Source organism: Anoplophora glabripennis, unplaced genomic scaffold (genome assembly GCF_000390285.2).
Source record: "Anoplophora glabripennis isolate ALB-LARVAE unplaced genomic scaffold, Agla_2.0 scaffold5, whole genome shotgun sequence".
Lineage (NCBI taxonomy): Eukaryota > Metazoa > Arthropoda > Insecta > Coleoptera > Cerambycidae > Anoplophora > Anoplophora glabripennis.
Genome location: NW_019416525.1, coordinates 1882948 through 1907270, shown reverse-complemented (window position 1 = coordinate 1907270; position 24323 = coordinate 1882948). Strand labels below are relative to the sequence as shown.

Sequence of the window (24323 nt, the reverse complement as noted above, 5' to 3'; positions counted from 1 at the left end):
AAGTATTATAACAAATTATCTAACCTAACCTTTATTATTTTATTATTATTATTTTACAGACTTCGAGGTTACCGGCCTTACCCCAGGACATGAATACAAATTTAGGGTTGCGGCAGTTAACGCCGAAGGTGAATCTAAACCCTTAGAAACTGACACCACAATCGTTGCCAAGAATCCGTTCGACGAACCCGGTCCTCCCGGACATCTCAAAGCTACCGACTGGGACAAAGATCACGTTGACCTTGCCTGGACGCCGCCTAAAGACGACGGTGGTTCGCCGGTCACCGGTTACATCGTTGAAAAGAAAGACAAATTCGGTGACTGGGAAAAAGCTCTTGAAGTACCGGCCGACCAACTAAAAGCTACCGTACCCGATCTTATCGAAGGACAACCTTACCAGTTCCGTGTTCGTGCTGTAAATGCTGCCGGTCCAGGCGACCCTAGCAATGAAACGCCCACTATTATCGCCAAACCCCGCAACTTGGCGCCTAAGATCGACAGGACGAATCTCATCGAAGTGCGCATCCGTGCTGGACAAAACTTCAACTTCGACGTTAAAGTTACTGGAGAACCAATGCCAACTACTAAATGGTTGATTAAGAACAAAGAACTCAAGTCTGCTGATAGACTGAAAGTGCAACATGGAGAATATAACACTAAGCTTTCTGTTCGCAATGCTACACGTGCCGAATCCGGCACTTATACAGTCACAGCGGAAAACGTTAACGGTAAAGACATTGCTGACGTTGAAGTTATAGTTCTCGATGTACCAAGCCCACCTGGCGGACCGCTTAAAGTGTCCGATGTACATGCTAACGGAGCCAAATTAAGCTGGAGGCCACCTGCGGACGACGGTGGACAACCCGTTGAAAACTACATCGTAGAGAAGATGGATGAAGCCACGGGTCGCTGGGTACCAGCCGGAGAAACGATCGGCCCCGAAACATCTTTGGCAATAGATGGTCTCACACCCGGTAAAAAATATAAATTCAGGGTCCGTGCTGTTAATCGACAAGGCAAATCCGAACCGTTACAAACGACACAAGCCATCGAAGCCAAAAATCCATTCGACGAACCCGGCAAGACCAGCGCTCCAGAAATCACCGATTACGACAGAGACTTTGTCGAACTCAAATGGGACAGGCCTGAAAACGATGGCGGTGCGCCCATCACCGGTTACATAATTGAAAAACGTGACAAATTTAATCCGAACTGGGAAAAATGTGCTGAAGTTGATGGAGATGTAACCAAAGGAAAAGTCAATGATCTCATTGAGGGCACTCCTTATGAATTCAGGATCCGCGCCGTGAACAAAGCGGGCCCTGGGGAACCCAGCGACGCGTCCAAAATTCATGTCGCTAGACCCAAAAATCGTAAGTATAACGCATATCGATAAAAATAATAAAATCGGTTCAGTTATGATGAAGTTGCACAGTAAATCCAATTATACATGGCTCTAGCGCAATCATAAATAGGGTAATTTCCTTAAAACGCAAAGAAAACGTTCATTTCTTAAAAACGTATATATTTTTAATATTTTCGGTGAAGGGATTAGTTAATTTAACAACAATTCTTTTATTTTAATTTAAAATCTTATTACACTAAGCGGAAAATTGGGAAAATTACTAAATGTTTGTTGGCCCTCTAGAAGTGGGTGGCGTAACTATTTGTATATTCGTACCAATTTTTTAAGTAGAATTCTATAAATCTAATGCTACCGCGTCGTCCGCTAGATGTCACAAATTGTTATTCATTGCACAAACTTGCCAGCAAAAGTAATTTATAACCTAAAACACCAATTTAAACCATATTATTTCAAAATTGTGATAACTAAAGACTTGATTAACATTTTATAATAAGGAATTTCGGTACCGATATTTTAGTTAGAATTCTGTAAGTACAATGATTCCGTGTTTTCCACTAGAGGTCGCTACAGTTTTATTGGAGGAAACATCATTGCCAGATTGAGCGATTTGTCACAAATTAGACGATTTTTTTGTTCGCAAACATACTTTTAAGAATAATTTTTACATTGAAAGTATGTATTAAAACTATTTTATTTGAAGAAGTAGAAACTAAATTAACAATTTGTGGGTTTGATGATTTTGCCAAAATAATTAACAGATTCTGGCTATTAGGCTTGTGTGTCTGCCAGCTTAGTAGATAAATATGGCAGCGCTGAAGGAATTGTTTAAAACAAAGATACGAAATTACCACTGCAATAGACTAAAAATTTCTACATTTGGCGCGAATTTTCAAAAAAAAGTATTTTTTAACCTCTTTCCATTATGTGATGCAGTTAAAAGTTAGAAAATACCTCATTAAACATTAAATATTGTTATTGGATTATTGCAAATGGTCGAGACAATCGTAAATTCAGCTACATTATAGTAAGTGGCCTGACAGTTTACTTATTAGAGAAGGTTACTTTTTAATGATAACTATTTTATATCACGTAAAGAATGTGTGCTAGAGCTAGAAACCTCATCATAAATGAAAATTGCTATTGCTATTTTTTATATTCTGTGACAAGATAACCAAAACTAAAAGTATACAGTGAAATGTCCTGGTTAGAATTTTGAAAAAAATTTTCTCGAAAACTAGGTTGGACCACACAAAAATAACAGATTCGAAAATAGGGGAATAGAAAAAATTTTGTAAAGATTTGGGAAAGTAACGCTATACTAATTATTAATTAATATGTATAGACGTTAATTTTGGTTTGATTTGTCACTACATGTTTCATGTATTTTTGAAACACATACTATATCCATTTTTCACTTGTAGTTGCTCCTAAAATCGACCGTAACTTCTTTGCGGACCTTAAAGTCAAAGTTGGCCAATCAATCGAATTCAACGTACCCGTCATTGGTGAACCCCCACCGACAAAAGAATGGAAACATAAAGAAGACGTTCTATATAATGGCGATCGCGTTAAGATCGTAAACGAAGACTACAAAACTAGTATCAAAATCGTCGATGCTAAAAGAGCCGATAGCGGTGTTTACACCCTTACGGCCAAGAATGCCAATGGCAAAGACGTTGCCACAGTTAACGTTACCGTCCTCGATGTACCTACACCGCCCGAGGGACCGCTTAAAGCCGACAATGTTACTAAGAATTCGTTGACCCTCCGCTGGAAACCGCCTAAAGACAACGGCGGTTCAGAAATTACTCACTACACAGTGGAAAAACTCGACACTGAGAATATGCGATGGGTACCCGTTGGCGATGCTGTCGGTACATCGATGCGTGTCGATCATTTAGCTGAAGGACACGACTACCAATTCCGCGTAAGAGCTTGCAATAAAGAGGGTGATTCCGCTCCTCTTACAACTACCGAGGCAATCACCGCCAAGGATCCATTCACCAAACCCGACAAGCCTGGTGCACCGGTGCCCACCGATTGGGACAAAGATCACGTTGACCTCGAATGGACGCCGCCTAAAAAGGACGGAGGTGCTCCGATTACTGAATATATTATCGAAAAACGACCAAGACACGGGTAAGTTTCTACATGAATGAATTTGTATGATTCTAGAGATATTATCGTATTGTTTTCAGAACTTGGGAAAGGGCGTGTGACGTTCCCGGAAACACAACTAAAGCGACCGTGCCTAACCTTACGGAAGGAGAGGAGTATGAGTTTAGGGTCATCGCTGTTAACAAAGGCGGACATAGCGAACCAAGTGAAGCGTCTATTCCAGTTATCGCCAAACCGAGATTCTTGGCACCAATCTTCAACAAGAGCCTTCTGGAAGATATTACCGTTAAAGTCGGTCAAAGATTCGGATGGACCATTCCGATCGAAGCCTCACCGAAACCGACCGCCAAATGGATCAACAGCGGCAAAGAAATTCAGCCGAGCGAGAGAGTCGACATGGCTGTGTATAACAACAAAGTATCGTTTGACGTTACCTCAGCTGTACGTAGCGATGCCGGAAGATACACGTTAACGCTCACTAACGACTTGGGCAGTTTCTCTGCATCGGCACAAGTGAACGTAATCGATAAACCCGGACCGCCGCAACCACCGCTCGACGTCAGTTGTGTTACTAAAGAAAGCGCGAGATTATCTTGGAAACCGCCACTGGACGACGGCGGTTCCCCTATTCTCCATTACATTGTAGAGAAAATGGATGTGTCCCGTGGCACCTGGTCAGACGCGGGCATGGCTACCATCACTTCACACGACATCACCAGACTAATCCATCGCAAGGAATATTACTTCCGAGTCAAAGCGGTTAACGCTGTTGGGGAATCCGAACCTCTGGAAACGCCTAAGAGTATAATCGCAAAGAACGAATTTGGTAAATAATTTTTTTTTTTTTAACTTATAATTCGACACATAATAAATACATAATTTTTTTTAAGATGAGCCTAGTGCTCCTGGAAAACCTGCCGTTACCGACTGGGACAGGGACCACGTTGACTTAGAATGGACCCCGCCGAAGAGCGACGGTGGTTCACCCATCACCGGATACATTATCCAAAAGAAAGAGAAGGGCAGCCCGTACTGGACCAACGCCGTTCACGTACCTGCTAGGAAGAACGCCGCTACTGTGCCTGATTTGACGGAAGGCCAAGAATACGAGTTTAGAGTAATAGCAACTAACACTGCTGGTCAGAGCGAACCGTCGGAACCATCAGATCTGGTTACAGCCAAGGCCCGCTTCTGTAAGAAATATAATTTCTATAAAATAACGCTTGTTGATATGAATACGTCGATATTTTATTCGCTTAAAATTAATCGCGTTTGTATAATTTTTTAGTGGCGCCGAAGATCAAAACACCCCTTAACGATATCCGTATCAAAGCTGGACTTATCCTCCACATTGACATTGACTTCATTGGGGAACCGTGTCCTGAAGTTTCTTGGACGGTTGGAAGCAAACCTCTGACCGCAGATGAGCGTACGACAGTCACCTCCATCGGATATCATACGACAATACATACGGTCAACGCTAAACGAACTGATAGCGGACTGTACCACATTTTGCTTAAGAATAGTTCTGGAATTGACGAAGGGTCGTTCCAAGTTACAGTTTTAGGTAACGCGTTGCAAATAAATCGTTTTATACGCAAGGTTTAATTTGCTTTAATTCTGTTATTAGATCGTCCTGGACCTCCACAGAAACCGATAGAATACGAAGAAGTAACAGCCCAAAGCGTGACGCTTTCATGGAAACCACCCAAAGATAACGGTGGTAGCGAAATTACGTAAGCAAGCAAACAAAGCGTTGTAAACCGTCGATTACAATTTGTTGTTTCAGTGGCTACGTCATTGAAAAGCGAGATCTGACACACGGCGGCGGTTGGGTACCTGCCGTTAACTATGTCAACCCTAAATACAACCATTCGGTTGTACCAAGACTTTTGGAAGGCACTAAATACGAATTTAGAGTTTTCGCTGAAAATATGCAAGGTCGTTCTGATCCGCTGGAAACCGAAAAACCAATCGTTGCAAAGAACCAATACGGTAAGTTTGGATAAAAGTGCTTGTCAGAATTCCGGAAAGCGATTAGATCAATTTACCATGCACATTTAAACTTTTCAATGGAAAATTATTTTTGCGCATTGCCCGGGTGGCTCAATCTTAATCTCAAGGTCGTGGGTTCCAACCGCACGTTGGGCGCCATATGAAAGAGTTTTAGGTGTGGCTGATGATAAAGGCCATTTTTCACAAGTTTCCAACATTTCTAGTAGCTTGCTAGAATAAACTGTAATAACTAAATAAACTGTAATAGACCGTGAGTTAGCGCACATGGGTGTGGCGTCCTTGAAAAATGTCTGGCATTTTGACGTCTGAAAATGATAATTTAGTAGTTTTGTTATGAAAATGATAAAAATAAATTGCCAGACGGTTCCAATGTTCGGAGTTGAGATTCTCTGTGGGAAAATTATGTGAAAATTTTTAACATTTTTCAGTAATCACTATTTGTCTGGTACTTAAAATTAATACCCATATTTCTTGTCACAAAAAATTTGCCAGACAGATTGGAAAATGGAAAAATTGTGCCAGAAAATTCGTAAAAAATATATTAAAGTTTAAATCACTTTTTTTTTGTCTGGAATTTTGAATTTCAATAAGAAATACGCGTATAAACACAATATACAAATGCCAGACAATTTGAGATGTTCGAAAATGTATAAATTAATTGAAAAGTTACAAAAAAATTAATGAAAACTTTTTTTTTTTTCTAATTTAAATAATTTATTTTTGTCTGGCATTTCATTACTATTGAAAATACATATTTATACTTCAGGTGTGCCAGACAAGTTGGGTTGTACGAAAATTTAAAAAAAAAATTAAATTGAATAGGCAGTTGTAAAAAAATTTATGAAAACTTCAGTCTTTTTTTTTTGTCTGGCAATTCATTTTTTAATAAAAAATACACTTACAAACTCAAATTAAAAATGCCATACAAGTTGAGCTGTTCGAAAATATTTAAATAAATAAACAAAGTTGTAAAAAAATACAATTTCTCATTTTTTTGACTTTTTCCCTTTATATTATAAGCTACTCAAGATACTATTTGCGACGTAAAATTTCCTACTGAATCTAATGCTGTCAACGGAAGTGACTTACCCAGCCAAGAAAAGCTGAAAAATAGGAAAAACCTTCGTAAATTTAAAAAATTCAAATTTTCACATTCGAATTAAGAAATAAAATAGCAGGAAAATATTATTCAAAACATGAATTTTAAATGAATAAAAGTGCTTATTTCAAAATTTTGTACCCCATAAGAGTACAAGTGGCTTATATCCAGTAAAATCACTGTACTGCGCAAGCGTATCTCCATGAGACACGTTCCCACTTCGTATTTTTTTTTGACTGTCACAGCCATTATAGAGAAAGTTGAATTCAGTATACATCAGTTTGTGTACAAATTCAGTAAACGTCAGTATATATACATACAAGGACTATTCGTATTTTGTATTTTCAATTATTTGTAACATCTTGTATATAATAAGCATTTTTTATTTATTTGAAGTTCATGTTTTGAATAACATTTTCCTGCAATTTTATTTCTTAATTCAAATACGATTTAAAATGTGAATTTTTTAAATTTACGGAGCTTTTTCCTATTTTCCAGCTTTTCTTGGCTAAGTAAGTCACTTCCGTTGACAGCATCAGATTAAGTAGGAAATTTTACGTCGGAAATAGTATCTTGAGTATGTTTCCCAAGTAATTACAGCTTATAATATAAAGGGAAAAAGTTGAAAAAAAAAATTAATTGTATTTTTTTACAACTTTATTTATTTATATATTTTCGAACAGCCCAACTCATCTGGCATTTTTAATATGAGTTTGTAAATGTATTTTTTATTAAAAAACGAATTGCCAGACAAAAAAAAGACACTGAAATTTTCATTAATTTTTTTACGACTAAGTATTTAATTTAATTTAATTTTGTTTTAAATTTTCGAACAACCCAACTTGTCTGGCGTTTTAACCTGAAGTATAAATATGTATTTTCAATAGAAATGCAAAATTCCAGACAAATACAAATCGTTTGAATTAGAAAAAAAAACAAGTTTTCGTAAATTTTTTTGTAACATTTTAATTTATTTATATATTTTCGAACGGCTCAACTTATCTTGCATTTGTATGTTGTGTTTATAAGCGCATTTCTAATTGAAATGCAAAATGGCAGACAAAAATAAATTATTGAAATTTTTATAAATTTTTTCACACCTTTTTTATTTATTTATAAATTTTCGAACCGGCCAATTTGTCTGCCATTGAAAAATGAATAACATTTTATAATACCGCAAACACAATGGCCCTCTTTTTTTGTACATTAAGATCACTGAAAAATGTTAAAAATTTTCACATAATTTTCCGCAGAGATACTCGACTCCGAACATTGGAAACGGTCTGGCAATTTATTTTTATCATTTTCAAAACAAAAATTTTCATTGTTTCGATTGCCAGACAAAAAGTAAACAATGAATTGTTTTTTCTTCTTGCAAGTTCATAGGGGGGTGTATGAACCACCCTTTCGGCTATTTAAGATTAGTGAAAAACTAATTATTTTATGCAAAAGCAAATTCATTTTCCAAATTTTCGAACACGGGTCGGCCCTTAAAACCACCCTTATTTTCATTAACTAAATTAACTTTTTTAAACCTCAAAATGCCAGACATTTTTCGATGACGCCACACCCATGTGCGCTAGCTCACGGTCTATTACAGTATTAGGTTTATTCCAGCAAGCCACTAGAAATATTGGAAACTTTTGTGAAAAATGGCCTTTATTTAAAGTATGAGCCACACCTAAAACTATTTCATCTGGCGCCCAACGTGGGGCTCGAGAGGACCCATGTGCGCTAGCTCACGGTCTATAATAACTATCCAATTATCTCGGCAACTATTTGAATTGATTTAGTAAAAATTGTTTTGTTAAATAGGTTAAAGGGCACAGGTAATCTGTGATGGATTTAAATTATCTAAATTTAGGGAGTAAAACTATTAAAATATATCGTTTTAGATGTTCCTGGTAAGCCTGGCAAGCCACAGCTGGTCGATAGCGACAAGGACCACATTAAGATCAAGTGGTCTGCTCCAATCAGCAACGGAGGATCTCCGATTGTCGGTTATGACATTGAGCGTCGCGACCGTGCTACCGGTAGATGGGTTAAACTTAACAAGGAGCCTAATAAGCACCTTGAATATTACGACGATAGAGTTCAAGAGGGACACCAATACGAATACAGAGTTTCTGCTGTAAACGCCGCCGGTCCCGGCAAACCTAGCGACACTTCTAACGTCTTTATTGCTAAGCCGATGAAAGAGAAACCGAAATTGTGGCTGGATGGTATTATTGGGCGTAAAATTAAAGTACGCGCTGGCGAGCCGATTAATATTAATATTCCCTTGTCCGGTGCGCCAACTCCAAAAGTGGAATGGAGTAAAAATAAGATCCCTGTGCCTGAATCCAACAGAGTATACGTAAGTGTTTCGATAATTATATTTTAACGTTTATCTTAAATTATACAAAAATTTTCAGACTGAGACTACCGGCGAAAATACTAGACTGCGCGTCGAAGTTTCCAATAGAGACGATTCTGGAAAATACACAGTGCGCGCTACGAACGAATACGGAACCGATGAAGGAGACATCGAAGTAATTGTAGTGGATAAGCCTGGCATTCCGAAAGGCCCGCTACAAATAACGGGTACAACGCAAGACACTGTATCTCTATCGTGGCACCCACCAACTGACGATGGTGGCGGCGAGATTACCGGATACATCGTAGAAGTCAGCGAATATGGAACGGACAGCTGGCGTCCTTGCCCAGGTTTCTGCCCGAGACCGTCGTTCACTGCACGTGGTTTAACCGAAGGAAAGAAATACGTCTTCAGAGTAAGAGCCGAAAACATATACGGCGTATCCGAGCCGTTAGAAGGAAAACCGGTTGTCGCGAAGAGCCCGTTCGACCCGCCAGGTGCTCCGAGCCAGCCCGAAGTTACCGGCTACACACCATCTTCCTGCTCGCTTAAATGGAACCCGCCGATATCCACCGGGGGCAAACCTATCACAGGCTATTATGTTGAGAAACGCGAACGTGGTGGCGATTGGGTACGAGTCAACAATTACCCCACGCCGAACACGCAATATACCGCACAAGACTTACGCGAAGGAAACAAATACGAATTCCGTGTCATTGCAGTCAACGAAGCAGGACCCGGCGAACCCAGTAAACCGACTGAACCGATCATCGCCCAACATCAACGATTTAAACCCGACGCTCCCGAACCACCGAAAGCCGACAGGATCACGAAGGATAGTGTTACGCTTTCCTGGAGGCCACCGAGGAGCGACGGCGGTTCCAAACTTAAAGGATACATCCTACAGAAACGTCCAAAGGGCTCCGATGATTGGACCGATGTCAATACCTCGCCTATTAACGATACCGTTTACACCGTACCTAACCTAAAAGAAGGCGAAGAGTATCAATTCAGGCTCATAGCCGTCAACGACGTTGGCAATTCCGAGCCAAGCAGACCCAGCAATCCCATTGTAATCGAAGAACAACCCAACAAGCCTTGTATGGACTTAGGTGGCGTCCGCGACATCACGGTCCGTGCCGGCGAAGATTTCAGCATACACGTTCCATACGTCGGTTTCCCCAAGCCCACGGCCTCGTGGTTTGCCAATGACAGGCTCCTCGACGACAGCGACAGCCGCGTATTCCCACAACTTGCCGACGATTATGCCAGCATCATCGTCAAGAACTCTAAACGTTCGGACAGCGGCCAATACCGACTCCAACTGAAGAATCCTTCGGGTTTCGACACGGCGACCATAAACGTGAAAGTTCTCGACAGACCCGGTAAGCCCGAGAACCTCCGAGCGGACGAATTTGCCGGTGACGCCCTTACGTTGTACTGGCAACCGCCTAAGGACAACGGCGGCGCCGATATCACCAATTACATCGTAGAGAAGAAAGAGGCCAAATCCCAAACGTGGTCTAAAGTCAGCAGTTACGTCACCGTTCCGTTCGTCAGAATCCGCAACTTGACGCTTGGTAAAGAATACGACTTCAGGGTGATAGCCGAGAATCTGTATGGCCAATCCGAACCGGCCGTTACGTCCGAGCCGATTCGCGCGAGACATCCGTTTGACCCACCGGGAGCTCCTGGAGCCCCCAGGGGAGTCGAAACCACCGAGGATTCTATCACGATCACCTGGACTAAACCACGCCACGACGGCGGTTCTCCCATCACCGGCTACGTTGTCGAAAAACGTCTCATCACAGAAGACAAATGGACGAAAGCCGCTCACGCTATCGTTCCAGACTTAAACCTTAAAGTCATCAACTTAATCGAAAACCACGAGTACGAATTTAGAGTTGCCGCCGTCAACGCAGCCGGACAAGGACCGTGGAGCTCGTCGTCCGACGCCATATGTGCCAGAGCCGCCCCGCAAGCTCCTAAGATAACTTCAGATCTAAGCATTCGCGACATGGTCGTGATCGCCGGCGAAGAACTCAAAATTACGGTTCCCTACGTGGCTACGCCTAAACCGAAAGCGTCTTGGACCATTAACGGGGACGAAGTTATCCCCGACAACAGAATTAAAATGGAAACTACAGACATCGCTTCCATATTCTTGAACAAATCCGCCAAGAGATCGGACACGGGCGGTTACACCATCAAGTTAACGAACAATGTAGGATCCGACTCCGCCACGTGCCGTGTCCTCGTGGTAGACAAGCCTTTACCGCCTCAGGGACCACTTGATATATCTGATATCACGCCCGATAATTGTTCGCTGGCATGGCGCCCGCCTTTAGATGACGGCGGTTCACCGATTACCAACTACATAGTTGAAAAGTTAGACACGAGCGGCATTTGGGTGAAAGTAAGCAGTTTCGTCCGTAACACTCATTACGACGTTATGAGCTTGGAGCCTAACAAGAAGTACAGCTTTAGAATCCGCGCTGAGAATCAGTACGGCATCAGTGAACCTCTGGAAAGCACGGAGCCGATCACGGCTAAATATCCATTCACGATCCCGGATCCACCAGGAGCGCCTCGCGTTACCGACTGGGATTCTTCTACGATTTACCTTTCGTGGGACAGGCCTAACAACGACGGCGGGTCACGTATCCAAGGCTACAAACTCGAGTACCGCGACGTTGTCCACGATGCGCACTGGCAAAGTGCCAGCGACTACCTCATAAAAGAAACGCACTTCGATCTGTTCAACATGACGAGCGGGCACGAATACGAATTCAGAGTACGTGCTAAAAACGCGGCCGGTTTCAGTAAACCTTCCGCGTCCTCGAACAAATTCAAACTCAAGGGCAAATTCAACGTACCGTCTCCACCACAGAATCCTAAAGTGGTTAACGTAGGTAAAGGTTACGTTGACCTTACATGGGAGCCGCCTACGAACGACGGAGGTTCAAGAATCACCGGATATATCATCGAAAAGAGAGAAATCGGCAGTCCTCTTTGGACCAAGTGTAACGACTACAACATTACCGATAACAATTACACCGTCCTCAACTTAATCGACAGGTCGGAATACGAATTTAGAATATACGCCGTTAACGCTGCCGGAAAGAGCGAACCTAGCAACTGCACAACACCCGTTAAGGTATGCGAGGTACTGGGCGGCGAAAAACCGGAGTGGTTACGCCGTCTCAACAACACTTCTGCTCCTCTCGGCAGATCCGTAACTCTGGAATGTGAGGCGTACGGCAAACCGGAACCAACCTTCAGATGGATTAAGAACGGTCGTGAGATTAAAATCGGCGGTAGGTTCAGAACTGAAGTTAGAGGAGGAACCGCCTTCTTGCATATTTCTGACCTTCTCGATGTCGATGACGGTGACTACACTTGCGAAGCAAGCAACACTTTAGGAGCCGTCACTACCACAGCACGTCTAAAGATTGGAAGTAAGTATTTCCCACTAAAGCTTCGCTACATCATTTTTCAATTTTTATTGAAATGTCTGTCAAAAGTCCTTGTTTCATATAATATCAATCTTCCTAACCTCGAAAAACAGGTCAAAAATAGCAAAAATTCACGACAAAGTGCTAAGAAACGTAGAAAATATTTTTTTTTCCATATTCAAATGTTCATTTATATGGATAAGACTCCGCCGAACGTCAATCCGCGGTCAAAATTGATGGTTCGTGATCAGTGACCCCGAAAACCCCCGTATACCAAATTTGGCGCGAATCAGTTATTTTTTGAAAATTTGGTCGGCCATCTTGGATCCGCCATCTTGAATTTTGCAAAATGGACATCGGATCCGTGATCAGCGACCCCGAAAACCCCCGTACACCAAATTTGGCACGAATCTGGTATTTTTTGAAAATTCGTGATATCTGACCCGTTTTTTTTAGGTTAGAAAAAGAACCATCAATTCTGACCGCGGATTCACGTTCAGCGGGGTCTTAACCATATAAATGAACCTTTGAATATAGAAAAAATATTTTTTTGTACTTTTCCTAGTACTTTTTCGTGAATTTTTCCTATTTTTGACCTGTTTTTTGACGTTAGGAAATTCCTGTGATGTGATAACTCAATTCTGACCGGATTCGTGATCAGGAGGCAAAAATATAACGGATAACATATGTCGCATGGAAAGTACAGACAACTTTTTTTTTGTGTGGCTGTGTTATCAGAGATTACTGACACTGAGAGTTAATCTAAAACTAACCACAATGCTTTAAAAAAAAATTACTAAATGACAAATTATTCCTTCTACGCCCTTCTACAAAGAAAGGAAAACTTTTTAATATTTCTTTAAATAGGCAACCAGCAATACATTTTTATAGATTTTATTACACAGTTTGTCTAAAAAGGAATTAATGCACAAATAACAGACTTTGCCCCATTTCAACGCAAATTTTCTATAAAATGGACTTAGTTTCAAACTCAATTTACTTTTTGGTGTAAATTACAAATTTCTTTACATCAAAAAGTAAATTGAGTTTGAAACTAAGTCCATTTTATAGAAAATCTGCGTTGAAATGGGGGAAAGACTGTTATTTGTGCATTCATTCATATTTAGACAAACTGTGTAATAAAATCTATAAAAATGTATTGCTGGTTGCCTATTTGCTATAGAGCCCTCTTAATACAAATTTGGTTTATCTAATAAAATACGTATAACATTAATATTTATTAATGAATTCAAATCATTTTCAGCTCCTCCCAGGATCGAACGCCTTCCTGGAGATTTGTACTTGGCCGAAGGAGATAACACCAAAATTAAAATCTACTACTCGGGCGACCAGCCCCTTGACGTCACCCTTACCAGAAATGGCCAGAACATCGACGATTCTACCCACATTAGATACACGGTATTCGACGACTATATCATCATTTTCATTAAAGACATCACCAAGCTGGACGGTGGCGATTATAATTTAACCGTAAAGAATGACAGTGGAAGCGCATCGGGCAGCTTCACAGTTTACATAACTGGCCTACCGGGTCCACCGAATGGACCTCTGGAAACTACCGATATCACCAAACATACCTGCACGCTTGGCTGGAAACCGCCTAGCTACGACGGAGGATTACGAGTAACTCATTACGTCGTTGAAAGAAAAGATGTGACGGGAACCCACTGGATAACGGTGTCTAGTTCCTGCAGAGACACCACATTTACCGTGCAAGGTTTAACCGAAGGTCAAGAATACTTGTTCAGAGTAATGGCAGTGAACGAAAATGGAATGGGACCGCCACTAGAGGGAGTCAACCCGGTGAGAGCCAAAGCTCCGTTCGACCCACCAGGTCCACCCGGTATACCGAAAGTTACCCAAGTCGGAGGCGACTTTGTCAATCTCGAATGGACTAAACCCGAAAACGATGGAGGAGCGCGCGTTCAGGGCTACTGGATAGACAAACGTGAAGTTGGCAGCCTTGCCTGGCAACGCGTTAACGTATCGCTATGCCTACCTACTCAAATAAACATATCGAACCTTATCGAAGGACGTCAGTACGAATTCAGAGTTTTCGCTCAGAATATCGCTGGAATTTCAGAACCGTCCTCCGCCTCAACTTCGGTGGAAATTAAAGATCCCCTCGCTGCTACCCCGCCAGAAATTATCAAACCCCTTAAAAACGCTCAATGCATTCAGAATCACAACGCCAAGTTCGAATGTACAATCACTGGTAATCCGGCGCCTCATATTACTTGGTACAAAGGCGCCAGGGAAATTACTAACGGTTCAAGATACCACATCTACAGTGAGGGTGAGGTTCACCACCTTATCATCCACGATATATTCGGTGAAGACGCCGATGAATACGTTTGCCGAGCCGTCAACAAAGGTGGCGTAAAATCTACCCGCGCCGAACTTCTGATAATGAGTAAGTACATTTTTTTATATACAAGAGAGTCAGCTGTAAAGTTTACACCACTTGGATCCCCTAAACTAGAAAAAATTGGTGAAATAGAACAGTTGGTTTGGTTAAACTGCAAAAAAATTAAAAAGTAAATTTTTTTCTCTTCCATTTTTTTGTTATAAACGGAAATTTTGGTATGTGCGCTATTTGTTGAAAAATTAAAAAAGATTAAGCTTTTTTAGATCCTTTCATCTTGTTATGGACACCCTGTATTAGATTTTTACATCAAGAAAATGTGTATTTCCTAAAAATATATATATTTGTAATCTTCTCAGTAAATTAATTAGTTAATTTAAATTATATTTATTTTGATTTGAAATGTTATTTTACGTGAATAAAGTCATTAATAGGGCTCTATAGCAAATAAGCAACCAACAATACATGTTGATAGATTTTTATGACACAGTTTGTCTAAATATGAATTAATGCACGAATAACAGACTTTTCCCCGTTCTAACGCAGATTTTTCATAAAATGGAGTTAGTTTGAAACTCAAATTTTTGGTGTAAAGAAATTGTAATTTTCGATGCCGCTTGTTCATAAAAATGTATTGCTGGTTGCCTATTTGCTATAGAAAAGAGAAACATTTGAAAAGAAAACTCTAAATGTAGAAGGCATAACTCTTAGCGATTTCTGCAGCAATTTTTTAGTAATAATTCTATAAATATGTTCTTTGGTTGGAATCTGTAATGTAAATCCGACGTTTCCGCGTATTCCACTAGAGGGCACTGCAGTTTCAATAATTGAAGGAAATAAAAGGCGCTAGATTTAAAATTTTCACAGAACGACGTCACAACGCATATTTTAATTCTTTTTAGGACGTTTAATGTAGTCAAAATAAAAATATATATAGATCATATATTTTTTAACCTATTTTCAGTTTGTTATGTAGTTGAAAAGTTTAAAAATACCCCATTAAGTTAGTTAAAATGCAAAAAAATTATGAATTTTCATGCCAATTCTTTCATTTTTTAACTAACTGAAAGTAATTTACACTATATAGGCACAGAAATTAGGGGATATTTAAAAAATCCCAAAATTTTGGGTGATTTTCAGAGAGCTGTAACTTGGAGAGAAATGGTCGTAGACCATAAAAAAAAGGAAATTGAAAGGAAAGTGTCTAGTTTTCATCATAATAAAATCAACGAAAAAAAAATTGCAAATTTTTGTTTTTCATAAAAAATGCATATGGAAAAAAGGTACAAAATTACATAATTAGGGATATTTGAATAACTTGGCATAACTTTGCAACGAATGGATAAACTAAGGTTATTGACTACTGTAACTTTTCAACCTGTGTCCTAAAGAAACTGATAATTTCAAATCGCAGCGAGTTTTTTTGTTCGACAAAAACGACAAATTTAAACATTCCAGGCACTAAGAAAAAGAATTTGAATAAAATAATTTTTGACTTTTTTTTTCATTTTTTTTAGAATCATGAACGATTTTTGATGAAGAAAATATGGATTGTTGCTGAAAAACATTTTTAAGTTAAAAAAATGAATAAAAAGTAAAAAGTTACTTATTACATTGATTTTCAGCAGATTTGAAATTATCAGGGTTTCTTTAGGACATTTTGAGGTCGAACAGTTACAGTCAATATCCTTTGGTTATTAATTATTTGCAAAGTTATTCAAATATCCCCAATTATGCATTTTTTTACCTTTTTTCTAACCAACATTTTCACTTCAAAAAAAAATTGTTTATCAAAAACCAATAATTGCGATTTGTAGAAAATACTTTGCAGTTTTCAAAACCTTCTTTGGATTTCTTGTACTACCATTATTTCCCGAGTAATTGATAGCCAAAGTCAAAAATAATTTTTTTGCTTTGCTCTGGAACCGCTCAAATTGAAGATAATTAAATTATCTAAAAGAGTTTTATTATGAAATTACCAAATACAAATTTTTGAAGTCCATAGGCTTTTTTTAAAAAAAGCAAAAATTTACATTTTTTTTTCGTTCATTTTTTTATGATTACTCAAAAACTGCTGATACTAAAAAATTTTAAACTCCAGATCCGAAAACTAGACACTGCTTGGAACTTCAATTTCCTTTTTTTTTATTCTCTCTACGACCATTTCCCTCCCAGTTACAGCTCTTCGTAAATAATCCAAAATTTTGGTATTTTTTTAATATCCCTTAATTTCTGTGCCTAGTGTATAATCAATCTCTGTTAAAAAAGCTTTTTTCACCATTCCAATGGAGCATAAAATTACAAGTTACACGTAACATTACAATTACAAACTTATTAATCTATTTTATTAACCCTAAAAAAATGTCAATCTGATAGTTTATTTAATAATTGCATCATAGCTAGAGAGAAAGAAAAACAAATGAAGATTGTGACTTCCACCTGATACATCGAATTTTATTCACTATATTCAGTAATTAAAAAAATTATAGAAGAAAAGGCAAACTCTCTGTTTAATTAAACCAACTCAATATCACATCTAATTTAGGTGGTCGCAATGATGTACACCTCAACGGTGACCATGTATAAGCATTATTTTCTGGTAAATGTGACATTTGAAAACGACAAGCTAAATTTATCCTTTATTTCCAGCTGCTCCTAAACTCAACATTCCCCCTCGTTTCCGAGACTCTGCGTACTTCGACAAGGGTGAGAACGTTGTTATTAAAATTCCGTTCACCGGCTTCCCCAAACCAAAGATCACTTGGGTGAGAGAAGGCGAAGTCATCGAATCCGGCGGCCACTACCACGTTGAAGTTAAGGACAGACACGCCATTCTCACAATTCGCGATGCCAGCAAGTTAGACAGCGGTCCATATAGAATAACCGCTGAGAATGAACTCGGTCAAGACACGGCCATTATTAAGATCCAAATCGCCGATCGCCCCGACCCTCCGAGATTCCCGGCTGCTGATAATATCGGTACCGACTCACTCGCATTGTCCTGGAAAGCTCCAGTATGGGACGGCGGTAGCAACATCACCAATTATCTCGTTGAAAGACGTGAGCACCCGTTATCAACCTGGATTAGAGTTGGAAATACACGTCTAACCACTATGGCTGTCAGCGGTCTTACACCCGGTCACCAATACGAATTCAGGGTCTACGCTGAAAATATCTATGGACGTTCTGATCCTTCAGACGTGAGCAACCTCATCGCCACCAAGGACACTGTCAAGAAACAAGTCCAGAAGAGGAAATATGAAGTCGATGAAAACGGCAAGAAGATCCGTGAATCTCACAAAGAGCCGATCAAGGATTACGACCAGTACGTGTTCGATATTTACTCGAAATTCGTCCCACAACCTGTTGAAATTAAGACTAGATCTGTATACGACGATTACGACATCCTAGAAGAAATCGGCACGGGCGCTTTCGGTGTTGTGCACCGTTGCCGCGAACGCAAATCGGGAAATATCTTCGCCGCCAAGTTCATCCCCGTATCCCACGCCATGGAAAAAGAACTGATACGTAAAGAAATCGACATCATGAACCAACTTCACCATCCCAAACTCATTAACTTACACGACGCCTTTGAAGACGACGACGAAATGGTCCTCATCTACGAATTCTTATCCGGAGGAGAATTATTCGAACGTATCACAGCCGAAGGCTACCAGATGTCTGAAGCCGAGGTTATCAACTACATGAGACAGATATGTGAAGGTATCAAGCACATGCACGAGAAAAATATCATCCACCTCGACATCAAACCGGAAAATATCATGTGTCAAACACGTAAAGGCACTAATATCAAACTGATCGATTTCGGGCTAGCCACGAAACTAGATCCCAACGAGGTTGTTAAGATTTCAACCGGTACTGCTGAATTCGCAGCTCCCGAGATTGTCGAACGCGAACCTGTCGGTTTCTACACGGATATGTGGGCTGTTGGTGTTCTGGGTTACGTTCTATTAAGCGGATTGTCACCATTTGCTGGAGAAAACGATATCGAGACTCTGAAGAATGTCAAGGCTTGCGACTGGGACTTCGACGAAGAAGCATTCGCCAATGTATCTGAAGAAGGAAAGGACTTCATTCGCAGACTGCTACTCAAGAACAAAGAGTAAGTTTCATTATTAACAAGTATAACTCCGAACGCGAGTCGTATTTATATATATCACAAGTTAGTTTTCTCAAATTCTGCCATGAATTTAGTTTTTTCATACCTCACCACTGAACAAGCGAATCACATCGCGGTCACGAAATTCTCGTTTTACCAAATTAATATTGACCATTTTATTATGTACATTTTATAAAACGGTAATAATTATTTTAAAAAATCCATAAGTTTTACTTACAATTAGTAACGTATCCACCAGAGCTGGGAGTATTTTGTCAATAAAAATACCAAATAATATTTTAAATATAAAATAGTATTTTGTATTTTGTAATTAATATACTTTTGTTATAACTCAAATACTTTAATGAAGTATTTAAAATACCTACCAAAAACAAGTACTTTTTGCATGTTACGACTAATACAACACATGCTATTTTTTCTACTACCTTTTGAGTCACTATCATCACTAGTCAGGTCAGTAGTCAATTATCAAAATTTAAAATTAATTTCTTTTATCATTAGTGGGCTATTCTAAAAAAAGACTAATAAAAGATTATGAGTGAATTAAATATTCTGCATCTCAGTAATCCAAATGAAAATGATTGTTTCCAGAATTTTGATTTTGAAATCGGGCTTGCCTTGCACATACAATATATTTTTTTTAAGTTACATCTTTTCAGATTTAATATTTCACAAAAATATTTTAAATACTCTTAATGAATATTTTCAATATATTTAATATTCAACATATTTAAAATACTATTTTAAATACTAAGTAATTTATATTTAAAATACTTTGCCAAAGAAGTATTTTGTTTTTAAGTATTTTGAAATACTTTCGTACTAGCATTTTGAAATTTGTATTTTAAATACATTTTGAAAGTATTTTGCCCAGCTCTGATATCCACATGCCAAAATTAGTCAATATTTACTGAACAGAAAATTTTTTCCGCACAACAAAAAAACATGATGACTTTAAAATAACACGTCGCAGTCATACAAAACAATCTACTTTTAAAAATCATTTTCCGTTGTAATTTCACTTGTCACTGATAAGCAGCATGCAGATACAATTAAGTTTGGGAGTTGTTCAGTGACGGCATAGACAAGAGTTTATGTGTGGTTTAAAAAATGACTTTGATTAAAAAATATATATTTCAGATTGATATTCTGGGGAACCCCATAAATTAATTTAATACTTTTTTAGGAAACGTATGACCGCCCAAGAATGTTTACTGCATTCATGGCTGAGCGGTGACCACAGCGACAGAACTCAAGTCATTGAACAATCGAGATACCTTCGCATACGTGATAGAATCCGTGCCAAATATGATGCATGGGATTCATTCGCCCTTCCAATCGGCAGATTATCAGAGTACTCGTCACTACGTAAACTGCTAATAGATAAATATAAGATCCATGATACATACTTTGGTAAGTTTTTTATCTCTAACTTCACACGTTTTTTAAATTTACAATATTATTTTAGACCGTAGACAAGCCGCTCCGAGATTTGTTATTAAACCGCAAAGTGCCTTCTGTTACGAAGGACAAAGCGTCAAATTCTACTGTAGAGTTATCGGTGTCGCCGCTCCTACAGTTAGTTGGTATCACAATAACGTAGAACTCAGACAAAGCGTTAAATTCATGAAACGATATGCCGGAGACGATTATTACTTCATTATTAACAGAGCCAGATTGCAGGATCGCGGTGAATACATCATCAGGGCAGAAAACCACTACGGCTCGAGGGAAGAAGTCGTTTTCCTCAATGTTCAACGTAAGTAAACAGACAATTGCTTATACAGAGCCTTTATAAATGATTACAAGCTGAATAAATCTTTGCTAAATATTTTTGATTTCTAGCCGTGCCAAGAGTTGTACCTGAATATAAGCCAGAGGCACCAGTCATGCGCAGACGCGAACCGCTACCGTACACCTTCTGGCAAGAAGAACTCGAATGCGCACCAAGCTTTACCTTCTTACTTAGACCACGTGTTATGCAAGAACGTGATACTTGCAAACTACTATGTTGCTTGAGTGGCAAGCCATTCCCATCGGTGAAATGGTACAAAGACAAACGAGAACTTAGTAAATACGAATATTCAATGTCGCACTCTGACGGTGTCATCACAATGGAAATCGTCGGATGCAGACCATCCGACTCTGGCAAATACACTTGCGTTGCTACCAATCCACACGGACAAGATGAAACGTCATGCGTTGTCATCGTTGAGGGAGAGTCCAGCACCGCTGAACAAACAGCCCTCGCAAATAAACTACTATACTCTGGCGACAGAAAGTATATCGAACATCCCATTAAACCAGCACCTGTCCCAGTTACTATTAGAAAACAAATTCCCCAGTCTACCCCGATCCAACCGCGATCTAATAACCCTAGCACGAACAGTCTAGCACATTCATCGTCCAATCTTAGCGTTGGAGATGGGGAACGACGACCGCCTAGGAAATACGGTAGGTTAGATTCTACAGGAAGTCCGAATCGATCAAGAAGCGCAACCAAGGAATTAGCATGTATGTATGAGTGTACTGTGAGTGGTAGTTAGGTGCTGATTCCCGTTTTGTTTTTCAGTACCCCCAGACGATTCAACTATGTGTGCTCCACAATTCACAAAGACGCTATCCGACCTAACAATTAACGACGGTGACAGTTTAACTTTGACTGCACACGTAAAAGGAGATCCCGATCCACAAATCGTATGGACAAAGAATAACAAAGTACTTAGCTCATCTGAAGTAGTAGATCTTAAATACAAAAATGGAATAGCAAAACTCCATATCAATGAGGTATACCCTGAAGACGAAGGAGAATATGTATGCAAAGCAACAAACTCCATTGGAACCACAGAAACTAAATGCCGCCTTACAATTAAACGTGAGTAATATCTGAAATGTAAAGTAATTTTTATATACCGAGAAACATTTTTTAGCCATGACTAATGCTACCAATGGAAAGAAAAAAGGATCAGAAGACAAACCACCAAGAATAGTCAGCCATCTTCAGTCAGCATTTGCGAAAGATGGAGAACCTGTAACTATATCTTGCCGCATTATTGGGGCCGACAAATTCGACGTTGTCTGGTTACACAACAATAAAGAAATTAAACCTTCGAAAGACTTCCAATACACAAATGAAGCAAATATCTACAAACTCATCATTGCCGAAATTTTCCCAGAAGATTCGGGGGCATACACCTGTGAAGCATTCAATGATGCAGGTGAAAGTTTCAGCAGTTGTACACTAAATGTTGTTGTTCCAGGCGAACAGCCTAAGAGCCCCGTGTTCAAAACATTCCCGGTATCCGCCACGGTAAGAAAACGAATAATCAAATCTGTATGAATGTGTATACCTATCTGTTTATTTCTGTAGGTGTCAGAGGGTGAATCCGCGACATTCATAGCAGAGACAGAAGATGACCCATTACAAATAAATTGGTTGAAGGATGGCAAACCAATAAAAGAGAGCAGTGCCAAATATAACTTCACTGCTGATGGAAAACGCTACACCTTACAAATTTTGTCTTGCGATTCCAACGATATTGGCCAATATCAAGCCAAAGCCATCGGAAAGAAAGGTGAAACCTTTTCGGCCTTCTCGCTAAATGTTGTCCCACCTGGCGAGCTCTAGATGAAGCTCTGACTAAGCCAATAACGCAATTTAACGAACGACTTGCTCCAAGAACTTATGTAACATATGTATAAATAATATATTTATAAGTGTTTTATATAAAGCGAGCTTCCGGGAAGAAGTGGTAACTACAAATTGTCTGCTTATATCGTCCACAGCATCCTCAACTTACCATCTCCGTGTTGACGATATATCCATGCTTCTGTATTCATCACTTCTTATCAACGAAAGCAGCTGCGCTCAGCATTACATTTATTTCTCATTTCATTTTCCGAAAAAAAATACGGAGCAGAATTGCCGAAAATTTTAGTTTAACGGTATGAAAAGAGATTATTATTTATTTATTTAGTGTGAAAGTGCTTAAAGCCATTTCTTCATTGTGCCATCTCTATTCATTATTTAAGTTTCATAAAAAAAGTGCATTATTGCTTTTGCAAAGCCGAACCAAAATTGTATCATACTATGTAAAAATAAAAAATATATAATTTTTTACTATTGTTTCATTTCGTATTGAAAACAACACACATTTATAACAAGTAACAACAATCTACTTATTTTATGAATTTAAAAAAAGTAGCGTTTGGCCATTAATATGAGACAACTAATCAACCTTGTAATCAGTACTGTTGAACGCATCATGTATATTTATTTTATTTTCCAAATATATGTACATGGTGATTCATTATATTTTGACCTTCATTAATTTTTTTGTTTTAAGGGATAAAAAATGTGAAATACAAAAGTTGCACGATTATTTATGAGGTCCAAACAAAATGGCGACAGATGTTAACTTTGTTAATTTAAATGAAACACCCTGTATATTTTTACATATTTGGATAGAACGTTCCCTATCGAGAATAGTCATATAGGATTTGTTGGGTCCATCTCTAACAATAAGTGAGATAATATTAAAAAATGAAAAGAAGTTTTTTTATTAAGAAATAAAACATTTTGTAATTGTTAGACCTCTTTCAGGGATTTTTGCCTTTTTTCCATTTACGTAAGGATTTCGATTTAGCTGTAATATATTTTGACATATCGGACATTAACATAAACCAAAATGCGTATAGGTATTTTTACTAAATCTCACTAATTAGGCCGTGAGAGGCCTATTTACTCATGGACAATGTTATATGGTAGGCCGTGAAATATGTAAAAATATATAGGGTGTTCCATTTAAATTAACAAAGTTAACATCCGCCTCCATTTTCTGTGGACTTCATATGTTTTTGTACTATCTTTTCGAAAACTTCATAAAAATCTTGCAACTTTTGTCTTAAAACAAAAAATTTAAAGGGGGGGGTCAAAATATAGTGAATCACCCTGTACATCAGACATACCACAGTAAAGTAATTAGAAAACAACATAATACCAAAACAAATTTAGAAAATACAGATTGCATCAAAATATAAAAAATATAAAATACAAACATGCAGTATACTTTATTGAACGGAAAGTCACAACAGACAATATATTTTATAATAAAACAAATGTAAAATGGATACTAGAAAATCCTTCTTTTAAAGAGCTACAAGAACAGTTAAATATTTAATTTCTGTTCTACAGACTATAATTATTAATATAAAGTGTAAAGATGAGAATTTGTATATATTTAATGTACGATTGTTTTTTGGGTTGAAATGCCTTGGTATGTGTAACAGGTCGCTGCCAGTTACCAAATTACCTTTCACTTCCTTAGCCTTAACTAGGAATCTTTGATCTGCCCTTGTTGTTCTCGGGCTAAACTCTGTGGGTGGC

The 24323-nt window shown here is 38.7% G+C and overlaps 1 protein-coding gene across 8 annotated transcripts in view; it reads left to right on the top strand.

Annotated features, from left to right (window-relative positions):
* The window catches only part of LOC108907382 (twitchin), a 54599-nt gene extending 31544 nt beyond the window's left edge, over positions 1-23055 (top strand). For all 8 annotated transcript variants that reach the window (XM_018711045.1, XM_018711041.2, XM_018711040.2 and 5 more), the window contains 17 exons: positions 60-1373; positions 2788-3505; positions 3565-4310; positions 4375-4677; positions 4773-5051; positions 5115-5220; positions 5274-5479; positions 8495-8955; positions 9014-12413; positions 13675-14844; positions 17446-18919; positions 20124-20350; positions 20406-20696; positions 20783-21451; positions 21510-21812; positions 21868-22247; positions 22308-23055. In XM_018711045.1, coding sequence (XP_018566561.1) covers positions 60-1373; positions 2788-3505; positions 3565-4310; positions 4375-4677; positions 4773-5051; positions 5115-5220; positions 5274-5479; positions 8495-8955; positions 9014-12413; positions 13675-14844; positions 17446-18919; positions 20124-20350; positions 20406-20696; positions 20783-21451; positions 21510-21812; positions 21868-22247; positions 22308-22565 — 12305 coding nt within the window. In that variant the 3' untranslated portion in view covers positions 22566-23055. The remainder of the gene's footprint in view (positions 1-59; positions 1374-2787; positions 3506-3564; positions 4311-4374; positions 4678-4772; positions 5052-5114; positions 5221-5273; positions 5480-8494; positions 8956-9013; positions 12414-13674; positions 14845-17445; positions 18920-20123; positions 20351-20405; positions 20697-20782; positions 21452-21509; positions 21813-21867; positions 22248-22307) is intronic.
* The last annotated feature ends 1268 nt before the right edge of the window (positions 23056-24323 follow it).